Genomic DNA, 24903 nt, shown 5'->3' with positions numbered 1-24903 from the left:
TATTGCGCCCATCGCCCTTCACCCGAGCCTGAGCCCGAGCCCGTGCGCGTCGGGTGCTTCGCACCCTCCACTAGGACTAGTGAGAGTGGTTAACCACATAAGAACATTACCATGGAAAACTCCTTCCTTATAAAGTGTTTTCATTTCTTTCCTACTTTCCATGTGGGATGGAGTTTCCATACTTATTTTCCTTAACATAAACATGCATTCATTTCTTTACTTTATTTTCCCATTTATTATCTTATGAATATTTTTGGTCCTTCACTTTTAAATTTTGTCAAATTTGGACCAAAATTTTGTGGGTGTTACAGTTTGCAATTAGCTAAGGATATGAAGGTCAGGTATCTTTAAGTTTATGTTGATTCTTTGTTATTAGCTAACCATTTCAATGGCTCTTATGCAGCGAATGCAGAAAACTTTGCGAAATATTTAGAAATAGTTAAGCAATTAGCTATGTATTTTGAAACATTTGACATAGTGCAGGTACCAAGGGAAGAGAACAGTGATGTAGATTCCTTAGCAAACTTGGCATCAGCTCTCAAGATACCAGGAGATGTCAAGATACCTATCGTGCATATCTTGACTCTAGCAACAAAGGAGAACTTCGAAGTCTTAGAAACTTCAAATTCTAAGGATAATCCAGCATCTTGGACCAATCCCATAATACGATATCTTCAGGATAATGAGATCCCAGAAGGTGAAAATCCCAGAGCTTTCCGAATGAAGGTATCCTCAGGATAAAGGTATGTTACCTTATCTATTCTTACTTTTTTTTAATTTTATTATCTCTAAATCAAGTTTACTGACTTAAGCATCGGAGGGGTGTTAGCCAGGCTAACACCCACCCCTCATCAAGAGCTTAGTGTTTTGCAGTTATCCTAAGGACACGTTATCTCGACAACAGTCCGAGGCTGATCACCTCCCACACGAATATGATATCCCTTATATCCCCCAAGGTTTAAAGGTCTTCACATTTCCAACGAACGCCAGGAGCGCATGAATATGATATCCTGGATATCTCAAAAGGTTTAAAGGTTTTCACCTTTCTAACGACGCCTGGAGTGCACAATGATTCGGAAAAAGTTCGAGACAGGCTGACCAGACCAGCTGACAATCCGTCTGTTGTTGGCTATATATCGGGTCCTTCAGATAAGTGGCAGACGTGTCACACCTATGGTTTATAACATTTTCATGTTATCTAAGGTTTATAACACGTTCGTGTTATCTAAAGTCTTGGCATAATCATGCCCATGCGTTTGGGACCTTCCATAGTTTAATCTCAAGTTAAGACATTTTCATGTCTCTAAAGTAAAGGCTTAATCACCAGTGAAAAGGCTTTATCGCCAGTAAATGGGCCTTGTCGCCAGAATTATCTAACTTTGTCTTGATAGATAACTAAATCTATGAAGGTTACTAAGTTGTTTTTGACTTAGTAAAACTCCAGAAACATGATACTCCAAAAAGCTCAACAATTAGGAACATCATATGTAAGCTAACTAGATTTATAAATGATCTCCATGAAGGTACTCCTTACACTTAGTTCTATCACTCAATTTATATTTCAAGGTATGATCTTTTGGTTTGATTGTGATAACTCACACAAGACACAAGGATATATTATCCTTAAGATATTTTATATCAATCCCTAATAAGTCTTTTGATTATGTTTTCTAAAAACGTAAAAGTATTTTATGTTCAGGATATATGATCCTCAGGATATTTTAAAGTCTTAAAAGATACTTTTTCTGAAACTATAAATATTCAAGAAACATGTTTTCAAAATAAACTATCCTCGAAGTAACCTATTTCAGAAAATTAAAGACATGTAATATTCCAACCAAAACTTATAAGTTACTAAGCACAATGCTTAAAGCCAAAAGATTATATCATTACTAATCATAAGTGCAGGAAATTAAAAGGCAACACCCGGGTTTCATCTTGAAAAGCCAAGATCCCTCCACCCGAATATTGCCATATGTTCAAAAGTCAAGATAACATGGGCTTCGTCTTGGAAAGTTAAGATCCCTCCACCCATGTATCATATTATCCTAAGCTTACTTGTTCAAGACAGGAAAATAAAAATTGTTTACAACCCATAACAAACCACAAACACATAAAAATTGGGCTCAAGCCTTTTCTTTGCCGCTATCATCGCCCAATTGCACCTCATCACCAACCGCCTTCGCCACTCCCTTGGTCGCCACATCCACTGCCTCCTTCGCAACCTTCTCCGCCCCGCTCGGACTAGCTTCCTCCACCGTTTCCCCATCAAGCTTAGCCAATATCTTCTCCCAACTAGCTACATCCCAGAAGGGAGTATCCAGACCAGCATCCTTCGCCTCTTTAGCCATCCTGAGCCGAGATTGAAATACGGAAACAGCAGCAGACTTCTTCGCCCCCTCCATAGCCTCGTAAACCTTTACCAAGCATTCAGCCTCTTGATGGATTAGCTCTTTCTTTGCCAGTGACAGCTCCAGTTTCGCGTCTTCCAGCTCTTTGGTCTTCTTATCAAGAAAACTGGTCTTTGTGACTCCTATCTTCATCAGTTCAGAGATACGAGTGCAGGCTTCATGGAGTTCGAGGTTCATGGTAGCAAACTGGGAGGAAAGATACTCAAGACCCTACAAGGATAAAGGATCCTCAATATAAATTATCTTCAAAATATGGGGGATCATGAAAAACTGAAAAAATACCTGCTGAGTCTTATTCACAGCATCATGGAACTCAACGTCGTGCACAGGAATGGATTCACTGGTCTCTTGACCCTTCCGCTTCTTGGAGCCCTTTGCGTGGCTGCCTTCTGGTCGAGGGATAGAGCTGGGGACATGTTCCTTCTTGATGGTGCTATGGGTGGATACTATGCTGTCAATATCTGCAAGAGCAAAGGTAGAAGCAGACTTGCGTACAAATACACAGGTTAGTATCTCCAATCCTTAAAAATCATACTAACATCTCGAATGTTTCTTACCAGACATAACAGAACTCGAGGATGGAGATGGTTCTTAAAAGATTGACTGAAGATAAAACATCCTCTCTTCCTCGTCAATAAGAAAGAAAGAGTCAAGCTTATCCTCGGTTTCACTGGTGGGAGGAGCGATCTCGAAGAACTTCAAAGCTGCAAAAAACAAAAGAAAACACGTCAGTCACAAAATGTTGGTGCAAGATGTCAGTAGTTCAGTGTCAAGTGTCTGTAATCGTGTTAGTTAGATTTGAGTTTTGTATGTAAGCGAAGTTGCTAACAAGTTCGCTTATATGGGCGAACTTGTTAGACAAGCGAAGTTAGGGACAACTTCGCCTGAACATGCCAGGCGAAGTTGTCGTGTCTATATAAGCTGTTTATCTACAGCTTATTGATAGAATTCCAGTTCATTCGTGTATTCGAGTCAGAGAGTTTGTATTTGGTGATCATCGCATCACGTGTTTATGGTTGAAATACAACGTGTGTTTGATTATCGTATCGTGTGTTAGCTCGTATTGTTTTCTATACTCGTAACGTCTTACGTAGGGATTCCGCACCTACGTAGAACGCGATATCTCGTGTAGATCCGGCTGGGAACCTACAATTGGTATCAGAGCTTTTGCTCGATTGTGTGGTTCGGGATTATCACGCGGGTGTAGAAATCGTTCCGTTCGACTATTCGCGGGATGAGATAATTGAGTTTTTGTGTTATACTCACCTCCTACAATCATAAACAACCCATAACACCTTCACACACCTCGAAAAACCCAGAAATCTAATCTGCAGAAAGTTCGTGTTCATCAGGCGAAGTTGCCGTCACTGTTAGTAGGGTTTCGGCGAAGATATATGGTTAAGCGAAGTTATCCACAACTTCGCCTACCTCTTCAAGTTCGCTTACCTCAAGCGAAGTTACCCACAACTTCGCCTACCTCCCAAGTTTGCTCAACTTAAGCGAAGTTATTCTCAACTTCGCCAATCCGGCGAATTTAAGAAAGTGAGCGAAGTTACAAATTCACGCGAAGTTAAGTCTTAAGCGAAGTTATCCACAACTTCGCCTACAGTGCTGTTTGAAAATAAAATTTTTGATTTTCGGATTTCTTTGAGTTTTGTGAAAGATGTCTTCAATAAACATTACCGAACTGGTAAAGATGGAAGTAGAAGCGGGTTCAGCTACAAAGGCACCCAAGATGCTTAAGAAAACCGATTATGTAGCGTGGAAAGATCGGTTTGAACAATATGTAAAGTACCAAGATGCTAAGATGTGGGTGTGCATACAAGATGGTTACATTCCACCTACTGCTGAGTATGAGGGTCGTGATCAGATCAAAAAATACAAAGAGATGGAAGAAGAAGAGAAGAAAATGTATGAGGCCGAAAGCAAAGCTCATGCAGCAATTACAATGGCTCTTCCACAAGAGATTCTGCACACTTTCAGAAAGTATAAAACTGCCAGAGAGCTTTGGGAAGCGCTTGAAAACCGGTTTGAGGGCAATGTGGGAATTCGTGCATCGAAAATTAAACTTCTAAAAACCCAATTCTCGGTCTTCAAGTATCTGAAAAATGAATCACTTGATGATATCATCACTAGATATTATCATCTGATGACTGAACTCAACAACTATTCAATTGTTTACAAAGAAGATGAGATTGTTGAAAAGCTTCTTGATGCTCTCCCACCAAAATGGGAGATGTATACTGTGTTGATGAGAGAAGACAAAGACTTTGCTGACTATGACCTGGAGACAGCAGTTAACAAGCTAAGAACGTTTGAACTGAACATGGTACGAAAGGAGACACCTACCGATCAGGTTCAAGATCCGGGTATGTATGGTGCAAAGGTTAACTCAGGATCAAGTTCGAAAACTGAATCATCTGCTTATTACTCTAAGGGAGAGTCAGGCACTAACTCAACACACGAAGGACATGTATCTCTCAACATGAACGGTGATGTGTGCTTTGTAGCTGGAGGATCAAATGCTTCTCAACCTCAAGCGACCAAGAGTAGTTTTACCCCAAGTGTTACAAACAACAACTACTCGAAGATGCCCATGAGTGTTAAATCTGCTGAACAGCAGTTTGCTCTCTATGCATCTTTTATTGCTTCGTATGAGAATTACATTCAGGGTAAGATTGTTGATCCTGCAATTTTGGATGAAGACTATGATCAGATCGATGCTGATGATCTGGAGGAGATGGATCTGCAGTGGCAGATGGCTATGATTGTGAGAAGGGTTAAGAGGTTCATGAAGAAGACTGGCAGGAAGTTTGTCGGTGAGAGGCCAGGGTTTGATAAGTCGAAGGTACGCTGTTACAACTGTCAGCAGAATGGCCACTTTGCAAAAGAGTGCAAAAATGAACGTGTAGAACGCAGTCAAAACAGATCTACACAGCAGAGTGGTAGTGGTAATGACTATAGAGCCATGATTTCCAGACAGAACGAGGAGTACAACTGGAATCTGCATGTTGAAGAAGTATTTGAACAGGCCAATTTGGCAAAAATCGAAACTGCAGATAGTGAGAAGGGAACTGGCGAAAATGAAGCATACATGGCAGATGTGGCAGACCAGCTCTCCGAGGTATGTACCGAACTCCCTTGTACTAAGTGAAAACATCTGTCTGAACAACTGACAACTATAACTGATCAGTTTGTTAGTTTAGATGCGCAATTTAAAACTTTAAAAGAAGATCATCATTTCACTAAAGCTAGAGAAAATAGTTACAAAGTAAAAATTAAAGCTAGTGAGAAAGATATTAAAAGTCTTAAAGCAAAGCTTGCTGAAAAAATTCAAGTGATTGATCTTAGCTATGAAGTTCTAGAAGAGAAAACCAAACTAATAGCTGAAAGGGAAACACAGATAGCTGATCACCAGGTAAAAGTGGTGGAACTTAACAGGAAACTTGAGCAATTCAGAAATTCCTCCGCTATACTTGATCACCTCGTTAGTGATCAAGGTTCCCCAAAAAGGGGAGGAATTGGTTATCATGAAGTTCCACCACCTTTCAATCATAATTACACTTATAACCCTAGTAATCAGAAATCTGTCGATGTTGACTATGGTCAGACAGTTCCGGTTAAAGTAACGATTAAAGAACCAGAAGTTAGTAAGCCTGTTGCAAGTGTTAAGATTTCTGCTCCGAGTCCTGTCTCATCTAACTCAGACAAGTCTTCTGAGTCGAGTGAGACAAAACAAGAGGAAGTGTTACCAAAAAGTGGAGAGAAAAATAAATCACCTGAAAAGAAGTCTCCACTAAACCCGTATGTCCCACCATATGTGAGACAAACGGGCAGTAATACAGCCTTAACATCTAAGACAACTTTTGATAAGAAAGTTGGACACAGGAGTTGTTTTAGATGTAATCAATTAGGACACCTTGTTGCTGATTGCCCTCTGAAGCAGAAATTCAGAGGTGTGAGGACTTCAAAATCTGAGAAAAGAACTAACGTTAATCAATATAATGGTAAAAATGAAAACCCATCAAAATTCAGAAATTGGACTAATCAAGGTTTTCAAAGAAATAGATCTCAGTTTTTCACTGCTAACTACCAAACCTTAAGTAATAATTCTTTTAATTCACGAAGGTTTGGATGGCCTCATAGTCAATCCACAAGAAGGTATCATGTTAGGACTCACAGAAATTATTATGATACTAACTTTGGACAGCCAAGGTACGGAATGTATCGACCCAAGACCAATCGGTCTTGGGTCCCCAGATTTTAATCATCTGCTTTAATCGTGCAGGAACAGTTGAACAGGGCTGCCAACAATCAATGGGTTGTGGATAGCGGCCGTTCCCGGCACATGACGGGTAACAAGAAATTGTTACACGACTTGAAACCTGTTCAAGGAGGAAGAGTGAGTTTCGCAGGAGAGTGCGGTGGAAGGATTACAGGAATAGGGACGGTGTCGAATGGAAAGATGACTTTGGAGAAAGTAAATTTTGTTGAAGAACTGAAGCACAATCTGCTGAGTGTTTCGCAGATTTGTGACAAAGACTACACCGTACATTTTACAAAGAATGAAGCGATTGTGTTGTATCCTGGTTTTAAGATACCAGAGGATTGGATTGTTATGTAGGCTCCAAGAGTGAAGAATACGTATATCATGGATATGAGGTCAACTGAGATGGCCACAGAAGAATCGTGTCTTCTGTCAAAAGCAACTGAATCGGAGTCCGAGTTGTGGCATAGGAGAATGGGGCATATTCATTTTCGGAAAATGAACTACCTTGTCAAAAATGGGCTTGTGCTGGGTGTTCCCTTGAAGAATTTCAACTTTGAAGACAAATGCTTATCATGCAAAAAGGGAAAGCAACACAAGAAATCCCATCACACCAAGAAGGTCAATTCAATTGTCAGTACCCTAGAACTACTTCACATGGATCTCTTCGGTCCCGTGAATGTTAGAAGTCTAGGAGGAACATCTTACTACTTGGTGATCACTGATGATTTCTCTCGATATTCCTGGGTATATTTCCTGAAGTCAAAGGATGAAACAGTGCAGATGGTAAAGAACTTGATTACCAAGGTTGAGAATATCATGGGGAAACGGGTTAAATTCATAAGGAGTGACAATGGAACTGAGTTCAAGAACTATGAGATGGAGATCTTCTGCTTACAGAAGGGGATAGAACACCAATACAGCGCACCGTATACACCGCAACAAAATGGAGTGGCTGAGAGGAAGAACAGAACCTTAATTGAAGGAGCCAGAACCATGCTGGCTGATTCGAAACTTCCCGTGGTGTTCTGGGCTGAAGTTGTTGCAACAGCCTGTTATATCCTTAATAGAGTGTTAACTGTTAAAAGATTAAATAAAACCTGTTATGAACTTATGCATGGGAGAAAGCCCAACTTGAGTGGTCTTGAACCATTCGGGTCCCCGTGTTCGATATTAAAGACCAATTCTAAATTTGGAGAAGTAGCCGACGAAGGAATCTTAGTCGGATACGTTGTTGGGACTCCCAACAGACGGGTCTTTAATACATCGACCAGCAAGGTTGAGGTGGTGTGTAACACTGATATCACAAGTTACAAATCACCAAAACCAAGCACGGGACCCGCTGGGGTTTTCGACTATGATAGATTTTTTAAATCTTTTAACATGCCTTATTTGGATTTTGCAGAAGTTGAAGAAAGAATTGCTACGAAGATGATATGCGATGAGGAAGACACCTTGGTGCAACGACCACAGTATGATGGATGTCAGCCTTCCTCATCAAATGCTGTCAATACCCCTGCTGCCTCTACTGAAGAGGAATTCATCAATCCGTTTCACTCTCAACATCAATCAACCATGGATGAGCTATCTTCGAACCTGGAAAACAATCTGAATGTCAGTTCGGTTCCGACTACGAGAATTCACAAAAATCACCCGTTGGAGAATGTGATAGGTGATCTGTCCGCCGGTGTACAAACAAGAAAAAGCTTGAATGAGCACACCTGTGTTTACACAAGCATTAAAGACACGGGCATTATCAACGAATGCTTGTACACCTGCTTCATCAGCCAGATTGAACCAAAGAACTATCAAATGGCTCTTAAGGACAGCTCGTGGGTCGAAGCCATGCAAGAAGAGTTAGCTCAATTTAAGAAAATGGAAGTATGGAATTTGGTTGAAAAACCAAAGAATGTTCATGCGATAGGCACGAAATGGGTCTTCAAATGTAAGAGAGATGAGAAAGGGATTGTTATCAGGAACAATGCGAGGCTGGTTGTTAAAGGCTTTAATCAGCAAGAGGGGATTGATTACAATGAGGTGTTTGCTCCTGTGGCAAGATTGGAAGCCATTCGGCTGTTTTTGGCATTTGCTGCTCATAAGGAGATGAAGGTTTTTCAGTTGGATGTGAAGAGTGCGTTCCTATATGGTAAAGTCGATGAGGTTGTGTACGTTGAGCAACCTCCGGGTTTTCCTGACCCTGACTTTCCCGATCACGTGTACAAGCTAAGTAAAGCGCTGTATGGACTACATCAGGCACCTCGTGCCTGGTGCTCAACGTTATCCTTATTACTTGCTTGAGAATGAGTTTGAAAGAGGTAAGATTGATAGCACGTTGTTCTTCAAGAGAAAAGGAAGCGACTTTCTGCTGGTGCAAGTCTACGTGGACGACATTATCTTTGCTGCATCAAAGGTCGCCATGTGTCAGGAGTTTGAGGCCGTCATGAAGAAGAGATTTGAAATGAGTGCTATGGGTGAACTAACCTTCTTTCTAGGATTGCAGGTTGATCAGAAGAAAGATGGGATGTTCATTCATCAGACGAAGTATGTCCATGATGTTCTCAAACGTTTCAAGATGGAGGACATCACTCCATATGATACTCCAGTCTGCGTCAATCACAAATTGGGTGCTGATTCAGACAACGATGCAGACGTGGACCCAACCCAATATCAGGCTATTATAGGTTCTTTAATGTACTTAACTGCTTCTAGGCCTGATATAATGTTTGCTGTTTGTCTTTGTGCACGCTTTCAGGCAAACCCAAAAGAATCTCATTTGAAGGGTGCGAAGAGGATACTGCGGTATCTCAAAGGCAAGCCGAAGCTGGGGTTGTGGTACTCGAGATGAGGAGACTTGGAGCTAGTCGCTTACACTGATTCTGATTATGGAGGGTGCAATCAGAGTCGGAAGTCTACAACTGGTGGATGTCAGTTTCTTGGTGGCAGACTAGTGTCGTGGCAATGCAAGAAGCAGACCTCAGTCGCAATTTCAACCTGTGAAGCAGAATACATGGCAGCATCCAACTGCTGCTCCCAGGTTCTTTGGATTCAACAACAGTTGCGCGATTATGGTCTGAATTTCTCACTTACTCCTATTTGCATTGATAACACTGCTGCTATCTCAGTAACTAACAATCCCGTGAAGCACAGTAAAACTAAACATATTGACATACGTCATCATTTTATACGGGATTGTGCTGAGAAGAAACTGATTGAGCTCAAAAAGGTTGACACGTTAGATAATTTCGCTGACTTGTTCACGAAAGCGTTTGACAAAACTAGATTTCAAAACCTTGTTGAGCTGAATGGGATGATCAATCCCGAGTAACCATGCTTTATGTTTGTTAAAAAAAAAAAAAAAAAAAAAAAAAAAAAAAAAAAACGTCACTATCGCTTAGAATTATGTCGGTTGCCTCAGTTTGAAGGACATATCTTCGGATATGTTTGGTCCTCATTTCTACTTGTAGAATATGAGAATAGCCATTAACCAGATAACTGAAAGTGACCGGGGCGGTTTATGATGTGTTTTTAGCCTTTCGCTGAAAATTAGTCGATCATACTTAGTTAGAAGGACACATACTTGTATGTGGTCGGTCCAGCTGATCCATTGGATCTTCGGGATAGCCGTTTACCTGAAGACTTTGTTTTGGTCGGGGCGATTGAAGTTAAAATTTTTTTCCGGGAGATGAAATTATTTTTCAAGTCTACTACTTCGTAAGAAGTTTCTTTACTATGTTTGACAGAAAATTGATCCAACCTTGGAAAGTGATAGATATACCGATTCTGTGTGCTTAACTAGTAAAGTTATTAGGCTTAAAAGACTTTAGAACAGTCATTGTATGTCATGGTAGCTTTTTATGGTGCGTAAAAGTAGAAGTGATACTAACTAAATCTACTCGATTTTACGTGGAAACTCCTTAAGAGTTGTGCATGTCTTCATATATATCTTTCCGAATGATAGGCAGAAAAGCGATTAACCAGTCATACACGAGCCCGTGAGTGTTCTGATTCCCGTGAAGATGCGTGTCAAGACACTGCAGTGATCCAGATTCGGGACTTGCAGTTGTTTTCTACTTGAAGTTGTGTATATACATATTAAAAAAAAACGAAAAAACAAATTCTAGAGTTCATAAGGTTAATGATTCTCAATCAAGACGCAAGAAGGTGAACGGGAAACAGAGTCTAAGATCGAAGAGTAATTGTTACTTAATCAGACACTACGGGTCGAGGTCAATTCGGGGTGACTTGGGGAAAGCCAAATACGCTTTGAGAATAGATAGGAGGCATCATAATCTCTGAGTTGTTGCCCACTTAAGTTTTGAGCTTAATTGAACCTAACCCGTATCACAGAAACAATGAAAACCATTTTAAGTATATTACCTGCTTACAACCTGTTTCTTTATGTCATAATACAGCTAAACACGGATCTGTGTGACAGTCACGTAATTAGTATGATTCCTGTTCGGATCTTTTCTAAAACATGGTAGTCCCTGTCAAGACTGAAATTTGATCCCGTGTACTTTTATTTTAAAAGTTTTTCTTCTTATGTAGTTGTATTATTCTATACGTGGTTACTTGGTCTTGATCGTATCATTTAACGCTTTAAAGGATGATTTAAAACTTAATTGCAAATTGTTCAAATTATGGGGTTTTGTTTTGAAAAATTTTAATATCAGCGAAGTTCTGCATAACTTCGCCTGTTAGGCGAAGTTATCCACAACTTCGCCGGTACATCTATGACCCTATATAAAGAAGTTGTAAAGGTCAAACAGTGTCATTATTTCAAAACCAGCGAACTTATCCTCTCCGAAACCTAGGCGAACTTATCGATCCATATTCTCAATCATCTGTGTTCGTATTTCGATTCCAATATGTGATTAAAGGTGTGTAAGGTTTCTAGTTTCGTATAATCAATGTTTTTGAGGTTGATCATCGGTCGTTTCGACTCGATTATCGACCTCGTCTTTCGAAACCTTAAACACCCGATTTCAAACTTGTTATTACGTGATAGTAACTTACTTGAACGTCTAAAACTTCATAAAATCATGTGTTACGGAGTCCTCGATCTCCAATTTCATCATCTACACGTCGTTCGATTATCCTAACTGTTGCCGATTCGAATTCGGCGAAGTTACAGTTTAGGCGAAGTTATCCGTAACTTCGCCTGATTATATATTTTGAAACAGTTGATGAGGCGATGTTGTGGTTAGGCGAAGTTATCATTAACTTTGCCTGGACCTTTCTACTTAACAGTTAACAGACGAAGTTCAAGTTGAAGCGAAGTTGTTTCCCAACTTCGCCCCACCTTTAACTTCGCATGTACAGATTAGATCACAACTTCGCTCATAGTAACAGGCGAACTTGTGATTTGCTTTGACGTTTATCTAACTTAGCCTGTTTGTTGCAGATATGGCTGCTGTTGCTGGAGCAGGTGGTGCAAGCGGTGATGACGGAGGTGATAACCAGAGACAGTTCTTCCCGGGTCACAACATGTATATAACATTAGACCCGGAGGCGAGCGGAGTTGATGATTTCCGCGAAATCATCACATTTCTGTTACGCTCGCGGATATTCCACGCAATTACAACAACTCTGCCGATATCCTTGCCCAACATTGAGGATTTTTGGTAGACCGTGGAATATGATTGTAGAGTTGAACCCCCGGTGATGCGCGCAACAGTAAACAATCAGATTGTTCAGTTCTCTTCTGAACAAATCCGGGCGGCTTTACGGTTTGGAAATGAGACAAGGGATGACCCGACAGAGTTTGTAGCTCCTTTCCGTGATGATGCGTTTTTGAGAATGGGATACTCTGGTCCCTTGGGGGATACGCAGAGAAGGAAAGGATTTTTACTTGATCAGTGGCGCTTTCTCATGCATGTTATGATTGTATGCATGTCAGGGAGAAAGGCGGGCACTAATGGCATGGGCGCGACCATGCAGTCAGCGATGACTGCTCTGACTTACAACAAGCGATACAGCTTTAGTCAGATGGTCTTTTATGAGATTGATCGTCAAAGAAGAGCGATGGCGCGTGAGCGATTCATCATGTATCCAAGATTTCTTCAAATGATCTTGAATCATGTTGCTCCTACGCTTCCTCAGCGCCGTCCGATCCGATACGTTGAGAGTGTGAATAAACAGATCTTCGCCCAATGCAGATCCTCCAGTGCGAGGAGCAAACCTGAGCTCCGTCCTCGACATACTCTACTTTTTGGGTACTTGATCAACCCGGGGTATGTGCCTGCTCGTGGGGACGAGTTTAGGGACCCGGCACCACAACAGGCAGGAGCACCTCAAGCTATACCTGCTGCTTCTGTTGTGTCACCGGAGGAGAACGTTGACCTTGACGCAGCGTTTGGCGGTCAGGGATTTTTTGACATGGATCGGGTGGATCCAGAGGAAAACGTACAGGTCTCGGTAGCCCAAGTGTCGACTGTGAATGTTACTAGGACAGCTGCTACTGTGGCTGGTTCTGATTCTGATGATGAAGTGGCAGAGGCAAGAAGGATTATGGTAACTCGAGAAAGACTACATGGGAAAAGAAAGAGAACAGATGACGACAGCGAGTCAGATTATGAGGAAGAGGTACAACAGTTAGTACGGAGGTCAAGAAGGGAAAGGATAGGTGCAGGATCGGGAGCCGGTGAGAGCTCTAGGGTGGTACGTTTCACTCCACCAGCACTATCCGGTATGACAATGGTTCCCTCATCATTACAGGTTACAAGGCCAAGCGCTACGGTTGTTCCCGTGGTGGCTACCTCATCTACATTTGGCCTCCCACCCACTACTTTCCAACTTTCGGCTCCTGAGATTGTCTCGTTGCCGCCTCCAACTCTTACTCCAACGGAGGTTGTTGCACGTTTTGTTGAGTCGACTGTTGTGGCCACTGCAGGGTTATCGGTGACGATACCACCTGCGGTTACGTCTATTTCTACTTCTGAGGTCCCGGTGATATCGGAAATCCCTCCTCAGTACACTCAAGATATATCACATATGAGGTTCGATTTCGATGTAACCCTATCAGACTCTGAACGAATAGCAGCACTTGAACGGGTCGTGGCAGAGCAGTCAAGGATTAATCTTATCCAGACCCAGGCTATTCAACGCCTAGTTGCAGAGAATCAGATGCAGTCGTCCCTGCTGGTAGAACATGGAAAAATCATAGATGCTTTCAAGGAGTTCTTGGCATCTCAGGGGGAGACGAGCTGTAAAGGCGATGAGTTGAGGACCAAGAGACGAAATGATAGAGACGATGATCCCAGTGCGTCGAAAGATGCAGGTGGTGAGTTGCCAAGAACTGATCAAGCTCTTGGAACTTCCACAACTCAGGGGGAGTCGACAACTGCAGCTGGTGGTGATGATGTGGTGGTAGTGGACGTAGAGGAGATGGATGATGGTTTGGTTGGTGATGATGATGTACTACCGAGTGATGTGATAGAGAAGATTGGAGAAGAGATTGTGATTGATACAGAGATAGAAGAGGGAGAGATAGTTGAGGAAAATATTGAGCATGACATTCCAGATGTTGAGAAAGCAGATATGAGTAAAGAGATGGCAAGTGATGAGTCTGAATGGGAAGAGCAGCCTAGATGGAAAGAAGGCTATGCTCAGTGGTTCGTCAAAACGAAGAAACCAACGGTTCCTACAATGTTTAAGAAGAGTTACAATATTAAAGGCTATGCTGAAGCGAAGAAAGGAATTATTTGCTGGATATATGATGAGCAGTTGAGGCTCTTCGTGATTAAAAGGTATGACGGTGTTCAGTACTTTAAAAGGATGTTGAGATCGTTGAATACACTGCCAGAATGTGAAGTGAAAGACTTAGCCAGATTGGGATTGATAAACAGAAGTGACGATAATATGGCTAGAGTCATTGGGAAAATTGTGTGGAAAGAGAGTATAAAAGAGAAGAAATTTGAGCTGTTGAAACCACAAAAGGGAAAACTTGTTGAAGACAAGGATAGAGGTTTAAGAGCTGATGGAAAACCTTGGATGATTATGAAGTATAAACCGATCCGGTGTTTGAAAGAAGTACCGATGAAAGTAATGCCCAAGGATGTGCTTAAAGACTTGAAGTGGTGGTATGTAGATTGTGAGACAGCTGAGGCAGTGATGGAAGACGAGGATGAACAAGAGGTGCTAAGAGTTTATGATCCGATGCACTTGGTAAACTTATCGCAAGCTGATTTGCAGGTGTTGAATGATAAGAAGATATTTTATATTTCTGCTTGGAAAGACGAAGCGAGGAAATATCAAAGAGTTGTCTCGGTTTGTGTTCGAGAAGGAGTGCATGCTTGAAGATAGAAGATTGAAGATTACTAGACACGTGTTTGAAGCTAAAGAGATGAAGCTACTGCCAAGGGGGAGTCTGTTGGTGCAAGATATCAGTAGTTCAGTGTCAAGTGTCTGTAATCGTGTTAGTTAGATTTGAGTTTTGTATGTAAGCGAAGTTGCTAACAAGTTCGCTTATATGGGCGAACTTGTTAGACAAGCGAAGTTAGGGACAACTTCGCCTGAACATGCCAGGCGAAGTTGTCGTGTCTATATAAGCTGTTTATCTACGGCTTATTGATAGAATTCCAGTTCATTCGTGTATTCGAGTCAGAGAGTTTGTATTTGGTGATCATCGCATCACGTGTTTACGGTTGAAATACAACGTGTGTTTGATTATCGTATCGTGTGTTAGCTCGTATTGTTTTCTATACTCGTAACGTCTTACGTAGGGATTCCGCACCTACGTAGAACGCGATATCTCGTGTAGATCCGGCTGGGAACCTACACAAAAGATATCAGTATATGTTCAAGATACAGTATCCTATTTTTGGAAACCTAGAGATACATAAGAGTATCGGGCTGTGGAAGAGAATCTCTCCTAACAAAGAAATATTGTCTGTTACACTGGTCGTTGTTCTGGGTATTTTTCAAAACCAGCGGAGAACGACCGGAATTAATGTTAAGAAGATATCTTGAAGACCCGTGGCTATGAAGGTCATATACAGAAGCAAGCTCCGAGATGGTAAGATCGAGAGCGTGGTCGGCGATTAATCTTTCCAAAACGAACAAGGTCCTCCAAACCATGAGCATGGTTTGGGCATAACTAAGACCAGTTCTGGAAAAGAACTCGGTGGTAAAGGCAGGAAAAGGATAAGAAAAACCGATTTTAAACGGCAAAAATGGAAAGCAGATCCAGGTCTTTGAAACAAAATCGGAAAAAAGGGCGGCATCAAAAGATCTGAAAACAGTTCCGGCGGGAAAACAACCTCGAGACCGAAGACTCGCGATGTCGGCGTTGCCAAAGATACATATCTCATTCGCAGGACTTGTGAAAAGATTTTGAGATACAAAATCCTCAATACCGGAAGGGCGAAGTTTCGGACTCATGATTTAAGAAGAAAGAAAAGAGAAAAGTTACCTGGATAGAAGGTAAGACGGATAGAAATGATATTTATCCAAGTAGTTATATGGGCGACCTAGGGTTTACCCAAAGAACGGATGGGTGACACGTGTATCAACAATCTACCACATATGCAAAGATTTGAAATTCAAAATTCAAAAATTTTACAGTTGTAGTGCATATCTATAGCCGTTAAAATTTGGGGACAATTGTTAGGGCACGGATTTTCAGTATCCTCAGCAAACAGTATTCAGGCTAATCTAGGATACGGTATCCTCTAGAGGCGACATGTATCCTAATTACATTATATAACTAACACATCGTCAGCTACTTTCTTTATTTACCAGGTCAAATACCGTTGCCATGATCTCCCAAAGACTCGCACTTGCTGTTATTAGAGTGCGGCCAATAAGGAAACGTGCTGATTAGAAGAATTAACGGCTAATTGGACTCATTCGAAAGTTTCCTAATTTATAGGCCATATTGTTAAGATTTTTTTTGTATAAATAGAGCTACAACCTTTGATCAAAACACACACTCTAGCACTCGAGGACTTACTAGTACTCGCATTCTTTGTAATCACGATCAAGTTTGAGCTTCAAACTTGTAATCACCTTTATTATTAATAAACCGGTGGTTATAGTTTTCACCACCCGGGGTTTTTTGCTTGTTATCCCAAGGATAACGAGTTTTTTCCTCGCAACAAATCTCTGTGTTCATACTATTTTTACAAGCACCTAGTCCCGATTTACTAAATTGGTTACAAAATCATTGTTGTTAATTTTTGACCAAAACAATGACTAGGCCAAAGCCCATTTTTATTAGAAGATTTAGTTTGTTGATGATGGTTTTTGTCGAACAATGGTTATTGTAATTCCCAGGATCTGAGATCCTTAAGACAATATGAAAGGTGGTTTTGGTGGAGGGATCCTCTGTTTGGGGGATGAAGCCTTAGCCACCTTTCTCTTTTATTTTCTGCATGAACAATATCGTAACTTTGACTATATTTGAACCGGGTGGATAGTTCACGTTTTGCTGGTGAAGCCCGGGTCAAATCTTTTGAACTTTGGTAATGATATAACTATTTTTGCTTTTGAATTAACATCTGTATGATAGAATAAAGGATCCTTTATCCTTATTGCTTTTGTCTTGAATTTATTTCCTGTTAGGATAGATAACCAAAAGAAAATATAATATATGATTGTTTATTGGATTACATCGAAACAGAAGGCAAGCGGGCAACAACCTGCGCCGCTACCCCTTTTTGAATCGCAAAACCTAATCTTTTAAAAACTATATTTGCTGATCTTGGAGTCATAACATTACTATGCATGACCCGCTGAACACGGGTAAGTAGCTCCACAGCTTCAGGCGCGAGGAAACCAAAAGTGTCAAAAGCAAAAGTAATAAATACATGTTGGTTGTCAAAACACGCCTTTTCATGTTTTGCCACTTTACCTGAAGCAGCTTTTAATGCGGCTTGACCGACCGCGAAACCACTACTCCCTAAGCCCACCAGCTTGGAGACAAGCCCAATAATACGTGGGAACAAGCCCACGTATACGTGGGAACAATTAGAAAAGTTGGATTTAAGTCCAACCAGCTTGGAGACAAGCCCAATAATACGTGGGAACAAGCCCAATATACTTGGGGACAAGCCCAATAATACGAGCGACGAGCCGATCCTTGGCGTTAGCCCAGATAAACGCGACGACGAGCCTACACTGGCGTAAGCCTTAACTTGTGTATATGGTACGTCTACCATTTTATTCGTACGATCCAGGATATGACCTTTAGCAATGAAATTATCAGCCACATATAGTGCGCTGGTCCCATAGCCTTCAACCATACCCAGATAATCGTGCGCTCCAGGCGAGGGTGTCAAAACACTAAATTCACAAGATAAGGTGAAAACCTTATAACCCTAGGGATAAGCCCAATTAAAGTTAGGAGAGAGTTGGCCAACCCGTTTTTTCCACTTGAGGGCCCTGTTGCTCGGCGTTTCTACAAACTTGATATACTTGACAAAAACAAGTGCTCAACATAGTTAATATAAATATAAATATAGAGTAAGGTTTTACCAAATAACGGGTTGATGAAACTGATTAGGATCCAGGATCCTAATTAACAAAAATATTTTTTGAGATGAATGACATTCCAAGCCCTTGGGAGCATGTCACATTCCATATTCAGTAAACGATATGCCCCCTTTCCAGCCTCAAATTCGATTAAGTAGGGACCCTCCCACTTAGGTGCTAAATTTCCGTCGGCACGATTGGTTGTATTTTGGAAAGCCTTTTGTAGAACTAAATCTCCAATTTCAAATCTTCTGATCTTGATGTTCTTGTTGTATGCGCCGGCTATCTTTTGTTGGTAAGTAGCCATCTGAACCTTGCTCGATATCTAAGCTCCTCAACAGTATCTAGGTCTTGGACAAGATTTTTGTCATTCGTCAGAGGATCACGGATACTCGTTCTAGTAGTTGGATATACCATTTCAGTAGGGATTACCGCTTCAGCTCCAAAGACTAACGAGAATGGTGTTTGTCCTGTGGCGTTCTTCAGAGTTTTTCTATCTGCCCAAAGCACGTAGGGTAGTTCCTCAGCCCATTTGCCTTTCTTTGCTCCAAGCTTCTTTTTTAAGTTGTTGATGATGATCTTGTTGCTTGATTCTGCCTGGCCATTTTCTTGTGGATGAATTGGTGTTGAAGTGATAATCTTAATTCCCCAACTTTCACAAAAGTTAGTTGTTCTTTTCCCAATAAATTGGGAACCATTATCACAAATAATTTCGGAAGGAATACCAAATCTAGTAATAATATTTCGTTTAATAAAGGATATAACTTCCTTCTCTCTGACTTAAGGAAATGCTTCAGCTTCTATCCATTTGGAGAAGTAGTCGGTCATTGCTAGCATAAAAACTTTTCCTCTTGGAGATATGGAGAGTTTGCCAACTATATCCATTCCTCACTTCATAAATGGCCATGAGGAGAGAATGGGGTATAAGGGCTCTGCTGGCTAATGTAGGATGTTGCCATGCCTTTGACAAGCATCGCATTTCTTTGAGTATCCCATAGCATCTATTTTCATGGTAGGCCAGAAGTATCCGGTCCTTAGGATTCTGGAGAATAGTGCTCTACCCCATGTATGGTTGCCACAATCTCCTTCATGGAAGTCCTTTAGCACTTCCTGGATCTCGGGTTCTTCGATGCACCTTAAGTGTGGACCTGCAAGGGATTTCTTGTACAACAAATCATGTATAATAGTAAATTGAGATACCTTGGCTTTGAAAGCTTTGGGGTTTTTGCCTTTTGGGATCTCTCCATCTTGGATGTACTTCCTTATTGGAAGGATCCAGGATGAATGGTCATGAGGATGATCCTCATGATTTGTAAGTAGATTCCCATCTACCTCCATTGCCTTGCATTCCTCAATTGAAGTAGACAAGACATGAATGATAGGAATTTTTACATCCTCGGGAGCTTCAAGGCTGAAGCTAGGTTTGCTAAGGCATCAGCCCCTGCATTTTCTTCTCTTGGTGCCTGTGTATTGTTAAAGTAATCGAAGGATCCTGCAAGATCCTTAACTATATCTAAATACTTAATTAATTTCTCACATTTGACTGCATATGAGCCATTAAAGTGATTAGCAATCAATAAGGAATCTACATAGATTTGAAGATACCTGATTCTCATACTTTATCTAACTGTATACCTGCAATGAGTGCTTCATACTCGCTTCATGTTGGTGGCCTAGAACTCACAAGCTATCGAGTGGCTCCCCCTGTGGCGATTTTAGTAGTATTCCCAATCCTGTCCCTTTAACATTCGAGGCTCCATCAGTGAAGAATGTCCAAGAATCTTTGGTCTCCTCAAGTTGTTGAACTTCAAGATTGGCTTGTTCCTCTATGTCACTACTAAAGTCAGCCACAAAGTCTGCTAAAGCCTGTGACTTGATTGCGTTTCTAGGCTCATACTGAATATCATAAGCACTCAGTTTGACAGCCCACTTAGCGATTCTACCTGACATTTCTGGTTTTCTAAGGACATTCTTTACAGGATAGTTAGTTTTCACAATAATAGTATGAGTATCAAAATAATGTCTTAACTTAGTGGAAGCCATAATTAAAGCACGTATAAGTTTTTCTAGGTAAGAATACCTGGATTCTGCATCAAGGAGACTTTTACTTACATAGTAGATATGGTGTTGGTTACCTTCATGATCCATTACTAAGACTGCACTTATAAAGGATCAACGGTTCTCCATCCACTGGTTGCACCAGATCCAGGAGAGAACCGGACCGGCTAGGCCAGCCCCCTTATTTGGCCGGAGCACCGCGCGACCAGGGGCCCCAAGCCCGCTGCACAGCGTTGTGGGGGTTCTTCCAGAATTTTCTTTGATGAGTTTAGGGTTTGGGCCTTGTATTTTCCTATTTAAACACCCCTAAACTCAACCTTAAACGGAACCTGAATACCCTAGCCGGCCAGGACGAATTTGGGAGCCTTAGAAGTGATCATTTGGTGGTTTTGGAGGCTCGAAATCATACGGTGGCGAGCATATTGATCAAGAACGAAGACCACGGGTTTTATCGCCTTTAATCTTTCGTTTCCTTTATTTTTCACCATGAATTCCTTTATTATTGTTTTGTTTGATTTTACCATGCTAGGCTAAACTTTATAGACTGCCTAGGCTTATGATGAACATTTTTTGATGTTTGATTTTGACTTGGGATTTATTTGTCGTTATGGGTTTATGAACTAGGAAAATGTTTAATTATATTAAATTGATGCATATGTGTGCTTAGGGTTGTTTGATGAGTTTTATTATTCCATAGTTGCCTAGATTATTGTTTGTCATTATGATAGGTTGCTATTAGGTCATCTACTTTGTGTTTTTGACTATTTTATGTTTGATTTCGAATAAGATCATAGGAATAATATTATTTAATTAAATAAACCTAAGTGTGCTGCTAACCTAAATAGCTGTGAGGTGTTAGGTTATTGATAGGTCTTTGTTGATCAGGATTGCTAGATTTAGTTCTTCGTAAGGAGTCCATCTAGGTTTGATTGGTTAACTTTGTCTATCGAATCAATTGAATATATTAGACTGCCTTTGATTTCCACGCTGTAAGGTATGATTTCGTATAAAAGAACTAGTTTGTAATTAATTAGGTGACCCTAAGGAAACTTGATTTTTAATATTGTTGTGCGTTAAAACTTATTAGAAACCCATAGGTGTCTCTTGAGAAGGGTCAGGGGTCCTGTTCAGGTTTTCTTTTAAGCGTCTATTTTACGATCCCAGTTCCATAACTAAGTATTCTCCCGGTTAATTGATAACTGAAACTTAGGGGATTCTAGCCTAGGTGGTTGTTCATCATCATCTGAATTAAGTCCAAGTTCAAAGTTTAGTTGTCTTTAGTTTCCTTAATTAGTTTAAATCAGTTTAAAATTAGTTTATTAGTAAAACCCCCCTTAAACAAATAATAAATAAATAGTGGTATCTGTAGTTGAGTCTAATTTAGCTAGTATACGAAATTAAAAGATTCTCGTGGGTTCGATATCCGGACTTACTTAGCTGTACTAGAGTCGACCGGTTCACTTGCCGGTTAGTCGTTTTAGTTAAGTTTAAGAGTCTAGAATTTATTACTTAGTGTCTAGATTAGCGTAATTTTAGTTAATAATATTAAACTACTTTAAGCACATCATGAGGGCAGCTTCATGTTTCTCTGTCCATTCAAACTTTTTATTTTTCCTTAGAATATCATAGAATTCTTTGCATTTCTCTGAGGATTTGGAGATGAATCTATTTAATGCTGCTACCCTTCCTGTTAGCCTTTCAACTTCTTTAACATTCGTTGGGGACTTGAGGTTTACGATGGCTTGGATTTGCTCCGGAGTTACTTCTATTCCCCTTTTGGTCACTAAGTATCCAAGGAATTTTCCAGCCTTGAAACCAAATACACACTTAGATGGGTTAAGCTTCATGTTGTATTTGTCGAGGATGTCGAATGCTACATCTAAATCCTTGAGGTGGTCTTCGGCTTTCTTTGATTTCACTACCATGTCATCAATATAGACTTCCATGGTATCACCTAGTTGATCCTTGAACATCATGTTGACCAATCTTTGATATGTAGCACCTGCATTTCTAAGACCGAACGACGTAGCAATATAACAATATATTCCCTTAGGGGTTATAAATGCTGTATCCTCTTGGTTAGATGGTTCCATCTGGATTTGTTGAAATCCAGATGAAGCATCCATAAAAGTCAGCATTTCATAAGAATCAATGTAGGGGAGAGGGAAAGGATCCTTGGGCATGTCTTATTCAAATCAGTAAAATCAACACATACCCTCCACTTTATGTTTTTCTTTTGAACAACATCCACATTGGCTAACCATTTTGGATGCTTCCCTTAGCTTCTTTGTTGTCTTCATTGAAGAAGTATAGCAATCTTTGGCATATTGCTGGTCACTCTCAATCTTTGCTATCCCCCATGGTGTAGGCAACTTCACACGTTGATGATATGCAGAGGGGACTGCCTTCATTTAATGTATCCAAGGCTTGCCAAGAATGACATTGCAACAAGACAAGGTATCAATAGCACAAAATTTCTGGACAGAGTTTACTCCCTCGATGTAGATTGGAAGCTTAATGTCCCCCAGTGTGTTCTTTGTCTCTCCACTAAATCCTACAAGGACAGAGGATTTTGGGGCGATTTCGGATTCTGGAATATTCATCTTTTTGAGCACCTCCAGCTGGATGATATTCACCGAGATTCCGCCGTCAATGAGGATCCTGCGAACATAGTGGTTAGAAATAAATAAGGTGATGACCAAACCGTCGTGATGAGGATCTTGGACATTGACTCGATCGTCTTCATCAAAAGAGATGACTTTTTGTTCAATTGTTATGGAAGTTCTGATTGGCCTTTCACCATTCTCCAATTTACATTCCTTAGCGTACTTCTTCACCGCAGAATTAGAAGTTCCACATATATCAGAGTCTCCGAAGATCACGTTGATAATTTGGGCGTCCGACGGAGGTGGAGCAGCCTTTTCCGGGACCGGTTTAGGATCCTGGGTCCTCGATTTCTTTCTTCCAAACAGCTCCTTGAGATAACCTTTGCCAAGGAGGTAACTGATTTCCTTCCTCAAGGCAATACAATCTTCTGTCATGTGACCGAAGTCTTCATGAAAAGCACACCATTTTGATTTATCTTTAGGGACAGGTGCCTTCTCATTCTTCCTCGGCCATCTTGCTTTATCACCCAAGCTTCTAACAGCGGGCATTACTCCTCCCATATCCACAGAGAAGCAATAATCGGATATCTTTGGACAATCTTCATCGTCCTCTTCTTCCTCCACAACATTGATCTTTTGATTATTCAGTTTGGAATATGGTTCGAAATTGTTGTTCCTATAGTAGGATCCTTGTCTCTTGTCTTGAGATTCATTTTACGTTGGAGTGTTCAGTTGATCTTGTATCCTCTGATCTTCCTCTAATCTGATGAACCTTAGAGCTCTATTCCGAACTTCATCTAGGTTCCTGCAAGGGATCAGAACAAGATCTTGATAAAATAGAGAGTCCTTTTGTAATCCCATTTTGAATGCCTCAACAGCGGTCGGGATATACAGGTTCGGGATCTCCAAGGCCTCTCACCGAAACATAGTGAGGAATTGTCTTCCCACGAGTCTGGACAATCCTATATAAATCACTAGTCAATTTTTCAAAGGATCTACCACATGAAAATTGGCTATTAAATAGATTAATCAAATGAAAAAAAGAAGTAATCGAATAGGGAGGAAGACTTAGCAGCCATTTGAGGGAAGATCCTGTGACTGTTGATCCAAATCCTTTGCACAAACAAACTTCTTTTTCTGGAATATGATTTATTTCCATCAATCTCTCGGTATAAGGCTACATGTTCCTTAGGATTAGTGGACCCATCATACAATTTCATGCTAGGGGCGGTGAAGTGCTTTGGTATTTCAGCATCATAGATCGGAGGAGCGAATCTGGATATGTTATGACTCCCCAATGGCATCTATGGGATGGGTTTGATAACTCCCGGTACACTGGATATCATGTCCTTGAGTTTTTGTAACTCTCTGGCTATCGCTTGATTGATTCCTGCATCCTGCATACTACCATGATTAGTGCTAAAAGATACGTTATTGTAAGTGTTACTTCTTGTGTGATCAAAAGATCCCACTCCATAGCTATGTGCAGGATATATTGTCTTAGTGTCGAGAGTCGGTCCAGCAAGAGCACTGGTCTACATGGGTATGAAGTCCCATTCATGAACCTTAGTTGGCCTGGATTGTGGCTCCTTTGAAGATTCTTTCCGTAAGGGTTGTAGGACCTTGATTGATGATGAACGATGGATTCTGTCTGGAAACACCAGGATCCTTGTTGAAAGACTGGGGATCCTTGAAGCTGGTGACCTGAGGATCCTGGATGGTAAATTGAAGATCCCGACTGAAAGGTGGAGGATCCTTGTGAGAATTGGCTTGAGGATATTAAGTGATGACTTGAGGATCCATGCTGAAAGATGGATGATCCTTGATAATGCTGGGTAGACGATCCTTTTTGGAAGATATCCGAAGGTCCCTGCTGATGATAAGAGGGTCCTGGATATCTTTGACTTGGGAAATCTGGATTGTTGAAGTCAAGTATCTTCGGGATGATGGGACTTGAGTCCTCAGCAGTCTTCCTAGCTTTCTTGATCTCCTCAATCTCGTGTAGGATCCTCTGGTTGGTTTTGCTCTGCCGCTCCATGTACTTTTTCATCTGCGCATAAAAAACAGAAACATCATTGTTAGCAGTTAC

The 24903-nt window shown here is 40.9% G+C and overlaps 1 protein-coding gene across 1 annotated transcript; it reads right to left on the bottom strand.

Annotated features, from left to right (window-relative positions):
* Nucleotides 1-22619: 22619 nt before the first annotated feature.
* Nucleotides 22620-23375, bottom strand: LOC143614002 (uncharacterized). The gene has a single exon (XM_077087565.1). It carries the CDS (start codon nt 23373-23375, stop codon nt 22620-22622), a length of 756 nt encoding a protein of 251 aa, XP_076943680.1.
* Nucleotides 23376-24903: the final 1528 nt, after the last annotated feature.

The sequence above is a fragment of the Bidens hawaiensis genome, unplaced genomic scaffold, assembly GCF_021521415.1.
Source record: "Bidens hawaiensis isolate Kalapana, Puna unplaced genomic scaffold, B.hawaiensis_p1.1 tig00038611_1, whole genome shotgun sequence".
Classification (NCBI taxonomy): domain Eukaryota; kingdom Viridiplantae; phylum Streptophyta; class Magnoliopsida; order Asterales; family Asteraceae; genus Bidens; species Bidens hawaiensis.
Note: the sequence above shows the minus strand (reverse complement) of the source record. Positions and strands in the feature narration are given on the sequence as shown.

Bases quoted from the DNA above. Each gene is read 5' to 3' on its own strand.
- LOC143614002 (XM_077087565.1), bottom strand. From the start codon at position 23,375: ATGGGAGGAGTAATGCCCGCTGTTAGAAGCTTGGGTGATAAAGCAAGA.